We start from the raw sequence: 14,726 nt of genomic DNA, 5'->3' as shown, positions 1-14,726 counted from the left end.
GGGGAGTCACAATCTCCTTACCAATGGCTATCATAAACTAAACTATATAAACTAAAATTTGAGCTTAGGTATAAGGGAGAGCACAGATCATGGCCAAATTGTCAGGATCCTTTGCTGCCTAATACAAAATGCTATATCATACATTATTAGACTATAAAGACTTTCGGTTGGTCCTGTCTGCCAGCTGATGTGACTCTATGTGCTGTATGCTTCCCAAATATACTTGTGTGCACTCTTCACTCCACTCACACGCCTCAGTCCCACACTGCTCTGCGAGCTCTGTGCCGTACCGGACAGTGCTGCTCCTTGTCATACCCAATCTGACACTCACGAGCATGCACCCATATGACGTGAGACACTCCGGCACATGACATATTTGGCTTTAAAATGACGTCACGGCAGCGTGGGGCTCAGCAGGCAGGTCGTTCGTCAGTCTGAGAGAAGAGGAGCAGCAGGAGACGGACCAGCCTCCCTCTCTCCTCTCTGATGACAAGCTCTCATTCCCCCTCTCTCCAACTCCTCAGAAACAACTCTCAGCCTCCAGGACTCTCCTTCGCTTCGCTTCCCCCCTTTCTTCCTTTTTTCAGTTGCACCTCATTTTTATTTTTTTAACTTTTGTCTAACCCCTCCGCACCTCTCAACACCTCCAGAGATGTGAGTAGATAATGAGGACCCCCTGCCAGCGGTGACTTCTCTCCTGCGTGCTTCAGAGAACCGAACATCCTCATCCCCCCCCCCACCCACCACCACCAATTTTTTTTTGGACGCTCATCTGCCTTTCAACAATGTAGGAGAAGGTGCGCTGTCATTTCAGCGACGAGGATGCCAACTACATGCCTTGTTTTTGCTCTCCGCAGCTTACATCTTTGTCTCTCCAGCCGGGGAGGGGGGAATGAAAGATTTGCGTGAAGGCAAAGTTTGAGGGTACCTCTCCTTTGGTTTCCCGCTCACCTGTCCGCCTGCAAGCGCGTACCCCCCTTCTCCTTTAAACTGACAAGGAGGAAGACTGTCGCCAAAAGAACAATTGACGAGCAACTTAAAAGAGACCTGACTATTGTTGTGGTTCTTTCTTTAGTGGGATCTGGAAGCGCTGTTGGAGGAATTTGATGTGCGCAACGTTGGAGGATATGGCTTAAATAATGGTTGCGTTACTGACAGCCGGAGTAAGGTCCGTCACTTGAGTGTTTTTATCAGCTATTGTCGACTTTGGTGGAAACCCATCTAAATGGGAGGATACCTGGAGGACTGAGTCGGATTCGGCAGTCGAGAAAAATGTGGATAAAACGGAGTGTTGCGCGCAGGTAAGACACGAACAATTGAATTTCATGTTATAATAATTTCAGTGTAATGGAGAAAATGCTTGGGAGAACCGAGAAACACCGACATTGTTTTACGGTGTTACACGTTTAACGGCGCCGCTCGATAACACGTCTCAGTTTTTTAATCTACGCCACTGCAAGTTATGAGAGTGTGCTGGAATTGATGAGTGGATTAAATGTATCAATAGGTCTGTACAAAAAAAAAAAAAAAAAAACCCACGCAAATGTAGCTCCTCTTGCATTAAAGTTCCTCACATACACCGGCTATCTTCCGTTGCGGTGTTGACGCTGAGGGATGATGAGGCGGAGGCTTAATGTGGATAATGTTTTGAGATGTTTTAAAAGGAAGAATATGATCGAAAATTTCACGTCCCGTACGCTGGGGGTCGCCAACAGTACGGCGCAAGCAACACACATACACTCACAGACACACGCGCGCGCGCTCCAAACACACGTGTGCAGACGCACGCGCGCACGCAGCCTCAAGGTTAGGTCTGTCAGCTCCTCCACACTGGTGAGAACGAGCACATGCACACGCATTAGTTGTGAAATCATAGGTCAAATTTATAATAAATCATATGTTTAGAGGTAAATGTCTTTATGGGGTTGTGATTAAATGAATAATAGTGATACTGAGTCACATTGAGGTTGTGGCTTTTTCTATAAGTCTAGCTCCCCCCCCCCAAAAAAAATAAAATAAATAAATAAAACAAATGGAAGTAGTGGGTGTATGTACTGACTAGAGGAGAGGATGGCATGTAGACTGCTTGGATGGAGAGGTAAGCTTTCCGTTATTCCTCCCAATAACATCCACTAACACGTTGCTTCTGTTCTCATATTACAATGGACATTTTTCTAGTCATAGAAAAAGAATTATAAATTGACACTTTCTTTGCTTTCGTGAAAACATGCCATCCCTGAACTGAAGCAGTATGGAGACCAGCCTACTGACTTAGTTAGGAAGTCTGCAAACAAAAGCTAAAATTGATCTCATTCATTTGCCGTAAAATAGGTTTAGAGCTAATGACACGCTGTGAAATGAGACCAAACCTGCCAGCGGTGAGATTCTCTTGCCACCTGCTGGATCTCATTCCCACCGGTAGCCCTAATTCCTGCCCATTTGCAGCCGTTCATCTATTATGCATGACACACACTGTACATCTTAGGCCTGACCTCGCAGGGTAATGGCAATACATGCCGTAAGACAGCACAGTTGTATAAGATGATGAAATGAAATGCATTTAGGGTGCCATATCTCTAGATGGATCAGTCAGAGGCACAGAGAAACCAATTTCCATCTTCAGGAATTTTCCTGTCACTTGCTGACATGATGTGGGACGTTAAAATCGGTTGTGGGAAGAACGGCAACTGCTTTTAAGGACTGAAGCCGCTTCCTATTTGCAGTCATTTGCATGTTCCAGATTTTGTTTGCCATTGCAGGCTAAAAGCTTACATTGTTTGTTATTGTCATTCATTATCAGTGATGGCAATATTTGGTTTCCTAAGCATTTTAGTGTGTGTGATAAAGCCCTGCTTTCCAGTAGAGGTTGTGTTTAATATTATTAGTTGCTTTGGAATAACAAGAAATAGAAGTGGACAGTGAGCATGGGCAGAGAAAGACCCTGTACCTGTTGGAACAGACAAAGAAACAGACCACCTACAGACACTTGATATGTGGGCGTAAATGCAAAAGCAGTGACTAGTAAATCTGAATTGAAGAATAGATGGATGGATACATAGATAAATCAAATCTGAGAATTTTGAGGAAGATCTGTAGTTACTCTTCATGTAATTTAGGCCAACAGTCTCAGTAAGACACCCTGTGGACTAAAGGTTGGTGATGTTTCAGTATCATCCTTTATAGACTTTAGTGCAGTGGTATGATGTGATGAACTGTGCGTAGAGTACAAGCAGGAGATATGTCTGCTGTGAAAAATATCTGCAATTAAGTTTGAATAATTGATGAACTGTTTTTAAATGTCAAACGACAATGACAAAAAATGGCCATTGTAGGTTCCCACAGCTTGATATTGTTCAATTGTTTCATTTGTCCAACCAACAGTCCAAACATATTTTATATATATTTTCAATAATAAAAAAAGAAGAGGGAGAGTGCTCACATTTTTAACGCTGGAATGAATACATGTATTGCACTTGATAAATTACTGAAATTTATGGTCAGAATTGTGGATAATCTTCTGTTGTTTGACTGATTAATGCATCAACATATGGTTTCAGCACTAGTTATATTGCCTCTTGAAATAAGTTGTTAATGTGGTGCATTAATTCCAACGTGGAACACAGTTGCTTGATGAAAACTTTTGGAGCATTTTGGCTCAAAAATTAAATAAAAATCTTTTTCTCGAACCACTAGTAACATTGGAAAGGTGCTTCATCCTAATTAAACCACCTAAAAGTCAAACTTTGGCAACGGCAGGAGTTTTATTCTCTGGCTTGAATGGTGTGCTTAAAAATTCTCCCTTTAGCAATAACTACCCAAGCACAAAACTATTACTCAGGATGCAAATGAAAGGAAAAGCAACATTGTGCCAGTAGGTAGATACCAAAACCTCTTGTTAGCTTGAATAAAACCAAATGCTCTATTGCCACATGAATCTGACTCTTTTCAGTCAAACTAGTGGTTCTCATACATGTAATTGAAAGAAAATGTATTTAGTTTTGATTCAAGATGACGAGTGCCTGTAATGGTGCAGAATTACAACAAGCTCAAACCAGAGAGCATCTCACTTGAGAGTTACCCAGCAGGCATTCATCTCTCCTGGGCTCGGCATCTCTGGGCTCAATCTTTAATGGACGTTGCACAGTTTTAGGTTCCCCATGGTGAGCTCTCATACTGCCGAGGCACTGGGGATGCTATCAGGCTTCGGCACACTGCAGCTGCAAAAGAATTGCTGGCAGAGACACCAGTTGCCTTTCAGGAGGGCTTCATTTGCCAGTTTCCACTTGTTTAGTACAGGTGACTGTTCCTACACGTGTCTGTCTTTATTCTGGCCCAGATTAATTCTCATCGTAAATGGAGGTAACAGTGACATGTCAAGTGATCGGCATGTGAAGTCGAAAGTAAGAAAAAGAGAGAAAGTGGCTTTAGTAAATCTTCAGCTCAGGAATTATTTGCTCATGTTGATGTTTCTGGTGATCATGTGCTTAGTATTCGATGTCTTATCCCCACTTAAACATGAAGCCTATTTTGTATCTGAGTAATAGTCTCATTCTTATTAACATCGCTGACTTAATGAACCAGGGTTCCTGATATATCATATTCTACACTGAGGTATTTTTCTCTTGGGGTGTTTATGACCAGTCGGCATCCTCACAGCTAGCTCTACCAAGAACTCCAATGCTAAACGTGACATTACTGTGTGAGGGGCCATCTGATATTCAGATATTCCTGTGATTTAGGTGCCATCTTAATAGCCTCTATGAGGGTTATTAACTGGGCCTCTCTGGAGCGTGATTAACCTAATTTGCAGTGAAATAGGCTGTGTTGCTTCTCTGAGATCCTGTCCTCTGGAGATTTTTGTGTGCATGTGTGTGTGTGCGTGTGTGTCGTAAACACCCTGTGCTCAGCAGTCTGTTAAATCCAGAAGGACCAGAACAGGTTGTCCCTGTGAAATAGCATAAGAGATAAAACAGACATGGATGCTGCTTCATCTGACCATCCTGGAAATACAACTGAGAGAGCAAGACAAGAGAAAATGAGAGGAACTTGCTGTTGCTAAGGACAGGGGTGAACCATAAATGACTCGTCATTGATAAGCATAGCAATTAGTACAGAAGAGGCATGTGCAGAATTGGACCATAACTGCCACCATAACACATCACTGCACAGAGGATGTTGGAAATGAGACAACTAGAGCTCATATGGAAGAAAACACTTGAATTAAAGCTCTGTTAGCCAAACAAGTCTTCTTTTTACAAATATTAAATAACTAATAATAATAATAATACTAACTAATTGTTGTACAGAGGTGGGCTAACAGCTGATAAATCAGGTTTTCATGCAGGTTTAACTGTGTGACAACTTAAGTAGTTGGTCAAATCTTAATGATGATCATTTGGGATCATCAGAGTTTGACACTAGAAGGATGTTTTGACATTCATAGGGCTGGGTACCGAACTGCTACTTTTATGGCCCTTTATACTACCAAGTTTTTAAAAATGTCTTTGTACCAAATTTCGATACCAACGCAGTAAAAATCATCAGCGTCAGTGTGCCAAGAAGCTAAATCTAACTTTACACGCCTTAGAAGCATGCAGGAAAAACACCACGTTTACACACGCAGACAGGACTTGCTTTTCTACTGCGAGCTGCTTCATCGCACAGGAAACTGAGTGAACTTTGTGCTGCTTGTTAGCTGGCCAGAGCAGCTTAACTGTATCTGCTCGTCAGTGAGTCCGTTCATCACATGGGGTGAAAACCACGGTGCATCCTTTCCTCGCCAATGTGGGGGCAGAGAGCATTTCAGACAGCGTGAAGTTGTTTACAGACCGACAGGTAAAAGGAGAGAAACACACTGAAGTTGACGGTGAGTTGTTGTCAGACCCGGGGTAGCTGGACAGTAAGGAAGTCTCACTCTGCCACCATTTCCCAGTACCATTCACATACCCACACAGTCATTCCCTTCTCCTTCTTTGGATCAGACTAAACATATTGTTGCCATACTGTTTAGTTATTAATATTCCTTTGACAGTATTTTTTATTTAGTCCAGTACTGTAGTTAGACAGATATTCAGTTTTATTTCCTCATTAAATTAAATAATATTGTGATGCATCTTGCTGTATTTTTCTCAATTTACATTACACTCACATGCTTACTCTGAGCTATTTGACTATTTTGACACCCGTTTCTTCCTTAACTGAAAATTGCCACATTTGGACCTCAAGTGCAAGTTCCCACCATAGTGCCAGCAGCCCTCAGCCTGATGGGGCTTAATGACCAGCTTGTCCAGTTTGGGCTACATGAGAAAGTGTGTGTTTCTATTGCACTGAAGCACATCCATCCTACAGAGTGAAGGAACTAACAGCACGGAGCTCATACTTGATTCATGTAGTGAGCTTTTGCTGGATCAATACTGCCTCTACAAAGGATCAGATTTATCCGTCATGGCCCTTCCCACTAACTGGCCATCTCCAGGCACGGGGGGGGGGGTTGTCTCTCAGTGGGCCTCTTTCTACTAAAATACTTCATAAATGAAAAAAACATCTCCCCCCACGCCAACACACACACACACACACACACACACACACACCCTCTTTATATAGTTCTCAGCTCCTCTGTGATAATTGATGGGATTCAGGCTTAGGCTGAAATATAACTTTGACAGTGAGGGGCTGAGTTGATTGAAGTGTTGTCTTGTTTGTCTTGCCCTTTATTTTCCTTTTCCACCCTATTCCCATGCTCTTTACAGCCCTGCTTATCTTTCTGAGCATGTGGGTCATGCACACTGTAGTGGAGGACATTGTGCAGTGGGAGTAATTAATGGGATGATGCAACACCCTTGGTTGCATCTTAGACCCCCTCAAAACTACACACACTCCACCTAACCCACCCTACCCATTTTATTTTTTGCTTGTTTTCCTCTATGAATTATGTTCCGGCCTCAGCAATGCAACAAGGTTTTTTAAACTACAACCACAGCAGCAGCTGCGGCAGCTCAGCCTTACAGGCATGGATAGTGTGAGTGTGTGTGTGTGTGTGTGTGTGTATGTGTGTGTGCACTACCAAAACATGTGGAAGATTTCATAGAAAATTTGCCTCCCAGAGGCCTGCTGCACAGAGGCAATCCATAAATCTCTGGAACTCTTTGGAGAGCCAACTGTGGTATTTATCTCCCTAATACAGGATATCTACTGAGGAGAGCTTAACTCCTACACCTCAGAGCCTGCATTTTTTAAAGCTACACAGCCACATGCAGCTGATATTCTCAAAAAACACAACAAACGCGTAGAGATAATTCCAAACAGTGCATTTTGATTAATGATGAAAAGATGGGATGAGGTAAAATGTGTTATAGAAGTCCAGTGGAAACCCAGGCACTGTACTGCAGCACACTCGCATTCTTGGAAAGGAAAGGTCAAAACAAAAGATTGTGTATCTACAAAGATGATTCTCAGCATCCTTCCACCAATGTTTTTGACCTCTGGAGAAGTCAGTTTGTTTATATGTTCAAAGCATCCTGGATAATAAGTCATGTCCTAGTAAAGGTTATACATCGGAAGATATGTTGCTAAATGAATTTGCATTACTTAGAGTAAAAATAATAGTTTAAATAGGTCATTTCGATAAGGGATATTATTTATACGAGCCAACTTAAAGCAGGATCGCTGAGTGACATGTCTGTTCCTCTGTGTTTTGTTGTTGATCGGTGGGAGATGAGAACAGAGGTTGTGAACACCTGTCCAGTCTCAAAGCTTATCGCACTCAGTTAATATCAGTGGCATGTCGCTTAGTTGGAGCAGGATCTCGGAGGATTTAGCCACCATAATCAACAAATTAGAAACACAACATAGTGGGAATAAGCGATTTGGTTCCTGTGTATCTTGGCAATAGAGCTTGCCACCACAGAGCCATTCGCATGTGCGTATCTGAGTGTGTGTGTGTGTGTGTGTGTGTGTGTGTGTGTGTGTGTGTGTGTGTGTGTGTGTGTGTGTGTGTGTGTGTGTGTGTGTGTGTATACATGCTGGGTTATATTTGCCCTGTCGCTTAGTCTGAGAGCTTGAGCACACAGCCCTCTTCAGTTCCAACAAAGGCATGATTGCATATTCAACAGGCTGCAAATAGAGACTCAGAGGTATCGCAGCTCCTCCTTTTATTGGGAGGAGGATGAACCCCCTCAGCTGTACGGCATGAAACACAATACTTCCACAGCTACAGTGCAAACACAACCATAACTCACTGGCTTGATTATCCCGTGCATAAACGAGTGTGTATGATGAGAAAATATGTAACACTTAAATGTTGGTCATAAAGCCATAAATCACCATAAGACATTGTCATCACAGGATAATGGTATCATAATTTTACAAAAACAAATGTTATGAACTGTATTTATTTTTGCAGACCCAGATCATAGGGCATTTAAGTGTCTTTTGAGGTCTGGAAGTCCTTACATGTACAGTAATGTATGACCGCAGTAAATGTACGTAAAGTCAAGAGTGATTAGAGTGATATAATAACTCTTTTAGTATTTTAGTATTGTTACTTTATCCTATCTGTTGTCTAAGAGTACCTGGTGATATTCATTTGTATTATTATCAACAAACTCCAAAAAATAGACCAAAACCAACAATGAACTGATCTTACTTATAAGTATTATCCGCGTGGTCAGAGTCATATATATACAGTGCCCAGCTGTTTTGGGAAATGAAATGTAACTAGTTATTATGAGAGTGATTAAAGTGAACGAAAACAATAAGCTGAAACTGGCTATAAAGCTCTGTAAAGCCGAGGGGAGCAGCAGGGTCAGGTGATAATTCTCTGTAGATTCATCACTATGAGGGACCCCCGTCACATCATTTGATACATGGTTATTGTAAAAAGATCGATTATAACCACTTATTAGTAATTATGGGATTATGATAACCATATAACTCATTTTGACCCATGTATGAAGTGCTGCAAAAGTCACATCTCATTCTGAAAAATAAGCACGCAAAACACACTGTAAGGATAAAAAATGTCTAGTTTTAAGACATCAGGACTTTAACCCTCGGAATCCGCCACCCCCTGATCTTCCCTCAGAATGCACAATGCTCTGCACAATGGGAGAAGAGAGAATGAAAAAGTGCCAAGCAAAGGAAAAAATGAGCAGAAGTGGATTAAAATAACAATAGAGCATTTTGCTAATGGTTAATTTTGAGTTGCTGCCACAATATGATACTGTCTGTGTGTGAATTATGGTGGATAAGAAAGGTGCTGATGCCTCTAGAGTAGTCCTAATGCTTTGCATGCCGTACTGTGTGAGAATATTATTTGATAGCAGAAGTATGCTGACTGACTTTCTTTCTCTCAAATATGTTAGCCTATTAGCACACATTAAGGCCCGCAGACAATTTTGATGAATTAGGCTTTGCTTTCCTTTAGTGAAGAATTTACCCTGGAGTCTGACAAAATGTGAAGCACTACTACTTCAACAATATGCTAAAGTTTGCCTTCAGTGTCATAACAGATTCTATTGTGTCCAGGACTGTGGGCCGGGTGCCAGTTAAAATGAGTTTTAAATGGAATAATGGAACAAGCCATGTAGTCTCATAATTCATAAATATCCAATATGCAGTACCTATTCATCAAGGTTGCAGAGAATTCCTTTCAGCATTTTGTATACCTTCTGACATTTTCAATTTGCTTTATCATTAACAGTTTATTGAGTTTATTGGACTGGAAAGGCAGCCCTGCCATATTTTTCATATGAATAACACATTTCTCTGAGAAGTTCAGCCTTTGTATTGGCCATATATTTTCCTAAATGACAGTTGGGTGATTCTTTCAAACTGTACGCATGATTACACTCCCTTGTGTGGATTTTATTTCCTTGTGCAAATGGAGAAGATTCCAGTCAATTTAGGCATTATCTTTCAAGATTACTCTGTACTGTAGCCCTGATCTTCCTGAAAGGTTTCAGTGATTGATGTATTAGAGAGTGGAATGGTAATGAGGTGAGATCAGAAAAATTTCGTCTGATACTGTCGCATCAGTAAACACTGCGGTCAGCCATGAATAATAGCTGTAATATAGATATTCAAAGGTCCAGTGTGTAACATTTAGGAGGATCTCTTGGCATAAATGGAACTTCTTCTGTGTGTAGTGTGGCCAAAAATCTTCCTGGTGAAATATCACAGGTACAAATTCAGATGCAGCTATCCGGTTTGTTACAAAAAAAGCTGTTCGAGCCACTGAGTGATTTAAGAGCATTAGCAAAACAACATTAGCTTTGTAGATTACTGTAAGTTAGTTCACTAGATAAACAGCCAAGAAGATGACAGGTTATGAAACTTGCAAACAGCTGGTAAAAAAGTAATGTCAGTAATGTTTTTATGCTATAAATATCCTGTCAAGACTTTCAAGTTTCATTCTTTAAATAATGCAGAGCCGTCTTGTATCAAGCCATGCTTTCATTTGTTTGTCGTTCCCTGTGTGTGTAGAAAATAATATAAAAGGAGGAGGAGCACCTGAGGGGCAGGTGTGTTAAGGCGAACAGAATGGTCAGGGAGTGTGTGTGTGTGTGTGTGTGTGTGTGTGTGTGTGTGTGTGTGTGTGTGTGTGTGTGTGTGTGTGATGAGTTAAGTGGGTTTCTAGAGCTTGTTGAATTGAAGCTCCCACATACTCCCTCACTCCCCTTGAGAGTTTTGCACTGTGCAAGCACCGCGCAACATCAGAGCCTCTGGTTTTCTCCATAATCTGAATGTCCCAAAAGTCCCCAGCCCAATTGTCTGCTTTACCCCACACATAGACAAGGATGATAAAGAAATAATATATGAATAAATTCAGTCAAGGAAGCAACTTATTGTCATATGTACTAAAATGCCTCCAGTGTATTTCCAAACAATGAAAAAGTATTACCTCTATACAGCTGGAACAAGCACACATGAAAACAGTAATACACGTTGTTTTGAGTTGATGATGCAGTGTTTTCCCCCTCAGATGCACTTGAGTTTGCATCGTATTTCTGATTAGATCATTGTAAAGTTGTGTTACTGATGCCTGTTAAATTATAGTGATCTTACTCGCTGTATCCATGTTAAACTACACACCCGATGAACCGGTGAACCGGTTTTAAATTCCCATATGATATGTATATACCGTCATATGGTTGCATAGCTGAAACAATGTTTGTAATTAAATTGGTTTTGACTTGTGCAGTAGAACATTAGAGAACTCTTTGAATACCTAAATACTTGAGTATATGGGCAGCACTGGACCAACAAACACTCCGGCTGGTGGGTGAAGTACTGCGAATTGGGCGGTGCTTGGATTTGGTTTGTCGGTTTTTAAGGAGGATAAAACCGGTTACGAACGTTCTTGTATCACGGCTAAACAGTCCTCTAAAATATCTTTCTGAAAACATTTGAGGGGAGAAATAGGCAATGCAGTAATAAAATCTTGATTCATATTTGATCAGCACTGCCTAGTTTGATAGAGTTTTGTGAGCCCCTCTCTCTTAATCCACCTGTCCATGGAGGCGGGCATGTAAAAATGTGGAAGTACAATCTGTAGTTGAAACGGCCATGGACATGGCAAATGAGCGGGGATCTCTCGGTGCAGACAACATGCTTATTTGCATACACTTGTTCATTTGCATATACTCCCCACATTGTAAGGATAGAAAGCTGGCAAAGTTTCCTTCTAAATGCCAATGTCTCTGACTTTTTGTCATATTTCCCTCTCTTTGTAGGAGATTATATAATTTTACACCACTGTTTGAAGGCTGGGGTCAACATTTGGGTTAGGGCTACGGATTGGGGTAGGCAGTCCAATTCAGCACCCGTCTGCCTCCTGAACTCCAGGTTGCAGCTATATCTTTCTCTGTTGAGGGGAACACACTAGAGGTGCAACATTGTGACAACCTTCAGCCCAACTCAGTCCTTGTGATTCCTGCTCAACTGATCTGTCAGTCACCCTTTGAAAGCTTTAAAAAGCGAAGGGTTTGGTAGAGAAACCTGTCTCAGAAAGAATATGCGTGCAATTTGTTCTCTATTTCAATGAGGGATTACAACCCTTCAACATTCTGTAGGGGAAACTTGATCTACAGAAATAGTACTTGAAAATAAGATCAAGAAAGATGTGCAAAGTGCAATAAGATAAAACAAAATGTCCTGTCCTGGTTTTACAGAACAGTTCCTAACTGGATACTTGGCTTTATTTATATTGGTCTCTAAACCAATGTATCATTTTAACCTTATGTAATACATCACCAACAACAATGGTCAGATTGAGTATTTTGATAGTGTGTAATACCTTTGCTTGTACTGCATCTCTTTTACAAAGAGAACAGTAATTAAGTTCAATTGTTTAGAGCTTCACTACTTGAGGCTGTCTCAGCTTTACAGTACATCACTGCTGACCTCCTCTTGAAAACAGTGATTATTCTGGGTCAGACTCTCTTAAAGCTACATGCTGGAATTAATGGAACTGGGAAGGGCAGAGAAGGACTGTTATCGTGCCCTCATTTTCTCAATACGCTGCAGTTGAGGCAAAAAAAAAAAAAGCTGTTTTCCCTAACTAATCCCGGAGGGGTCAGAGTCATTTCCATGAGATTTGAATTTTTGTTTTCTATAAGAAAGCAATTACCAGTATATTAAAGGTGTTTCCAATAAGTGAGAGTGATGATATTATTTATTGTGCATCAGCGTTAGAGGTCAGTTTAGTCTTTGGGGAGATTAAGCAGCATTTTCAGCTCCCTAAAACTTAATGCACTTGTGATTTTACTGTGATGCTAATACAGCATGAACACCCCCTCTGTTATTGAAAGCTTAGGTCTGTTGTCATAGTGTGACAGTGCGTGATGTCATTTATGTACTGTACATTCATCAGTCTCAGCTGACCAAGCAGTGATCTGTGGAGCAGAAGATGGATGCGTTTCCTTGACAGTGGAGAGGTATGCTTATACTGTAGACATGGAGAGTTCACTTAGACATGGATGTTATTTTTCTCGGTTCTCAGCAATAATATCATGTCAGGTTGCAGAAGAGCTGCTGACGCACCAAAACAACACCATCCCATCGTCATAGCCACATGTAGAGCGTTTAGGTGAATTGGGCCAGTGGAAAATGTGAATTGGGCCATTCATAGTGACATACACAAGTGTAAATATAGAGCTTGAAAATAATTCAGTGTCAGCCCAGGGACATAATATTACTCAACAGTATGTTGTGCAGTTCAGCTTAGACAGGGATTTTTTTTAATAAAAACAACTAAATTTAGTTGTTCATTCAATATTTTTGTTTTTAGCAGCTTTTAACAAACAACATTTCCTACCACCCCTAGACCATCATAGGTTAAATGTCAATGGTGTAACAATAGTGGTAATGTTTTGTAAGTAATGACAGATTTACAGACTAAATAAGTTGGAAAACTGAAATAAAGAGAAAGCATTCTCGGATATCAGACCTGTAGCTCACAAATGTTTCTTCTAATAGCAAGTGCTGCAGTAGATAATGATTTATGTTTTAACATGGATAGTAAACCCCAGGAACATGTTTCATTTTTACAGAAAGGCCAAGAAAAGAAATGGGGAACACTTTGATAAATGGTTTAAAACACATAGAAAGACTCAATAAGTAATGGATTTGAGTTACTGAAGCTAGTGGAACTACTGTGGCTAGCCCTGGGGTGACGTTAGGATCCCATATATATATATACACCTCTCTCTCTTTCTCTCACACACTCGAGGGGCCATTGTTGTAATTTGATGAAGCAGTCAAATGCAGCTTGCTTTGCCAGTGGGGTCCAATCTGCACTCCTGTGTGCGCTGCCCTCACAGTGACTCATCTGAAAGGAGAAGCGTCCTTGTTCTATGGCCTGGATGTTATCAGAGAGTTTTTACCCCCCAGAGGGGTAAGACTGCCACAGCTCCTTCCCTGTTCTCTCTTTTCTTTCTCCATCTCTGTCGCTCTCTTAGGGTAATGCAAATGCATATTCCATATCCCCCCCATCTCTATTTTAAGAGTCTTCTCCCCAGTGTGAACGGGCTGTGCTTCGGGCTGGCAGAATCAGGGAAGGTGGAATGAATGGAAACGCATTGTATGAGCTCTCACCAGCATCCCACTGTCTTTCGTGTATTCTTAATCCATAATCCTTTAAAGTTGTTCAATCTAGCAACATATGTAGCTACTGGAGCTGCTTAATAGCATGCCTCATGATTTTTAAAGGAAGGCATAACCAACCCACCCCCCTAGAGGCTTTTGAGGAAAGCCATGAGACTCCCATGTTTTTTGGCTATAAATAACATCTAATGCAATGATCCACACAGGCTCTGAATTGCCAGAACAAATTTTTCCAGCTGGAAACATATCTGATTGTGCATACACTTTGAAAGAAAAGATGAACATCATGCCACTTACAGATTTCCCCCTGTAGTGTATATACATTACATGGTGTTACTGTGAAAAGATGCTTGATAAACATAAAATATTCATTCACTGACTGATATTAACCAGATATTATGTTGTAACATTATAATCATCATAACAGAGTAGGGAAGACAATGTCAGCTTAGTCTCATATAGAACCATGGCATGGAACTGTTTCTGATTTTCATCGTGTTTTGCTTTATTAAAGAACTGTTTGGTGAGAGCAGGAATCTTCTGTTGATTGGTATGTTTAATATAGACCTCAGTTACCCAGATCTAAACCTGAATAAGACCTTAAACAAGACCTTCACCAGTGT

At 41.0% G+C, this 14,726-nt stretch overlaps 1 protein-coding gene across 1 annotated transcript in view; it reads left to right on the top strand.

Annotated features, from left to right (window-relative positions):
* Positions 1-263: 263 nt before the first annotated feature.
* ajap1 (adherens junctions associated protein 1) overlaps positions 264-14,726 on the top strand; it is a 47,567-nt gene continuing 33,104 nt past the window's right edge. The window contains exon 1 of the mRNA XM_051424907.1: positions 264-1,301. Within this exon, the coding sequence (XP_051280867.1) occupies positions 1,273-1,301 (29 nt within the window). The 5' untranslated portion in view covers positions 264-1,272. The remainder of the gene's footprint in view (positions 1,302-14,726) is intronic.

The sequence above is a fragment of the Dicentrarchus labrax genome, unplaced genomic scaffold (genome assembly GCF_905237075.1).
Source record: "Dicentrarchus labrax unplaced genomic scaffold, dlabrax2021, whole genome shotgun sequence".
NCBI classification, from domain to species: domain Eukaryota; kingdom Metazoa; phylum Chordata; class Actinopteri; family Moronidae; genus Dicentrarchus; species Dicentrarchus labrax.
The sequence above is the reverse complement of the archived record's forward strand: the minus strand, read 5'-3'. Positions and strand labels throughout refer to the sequence as shown.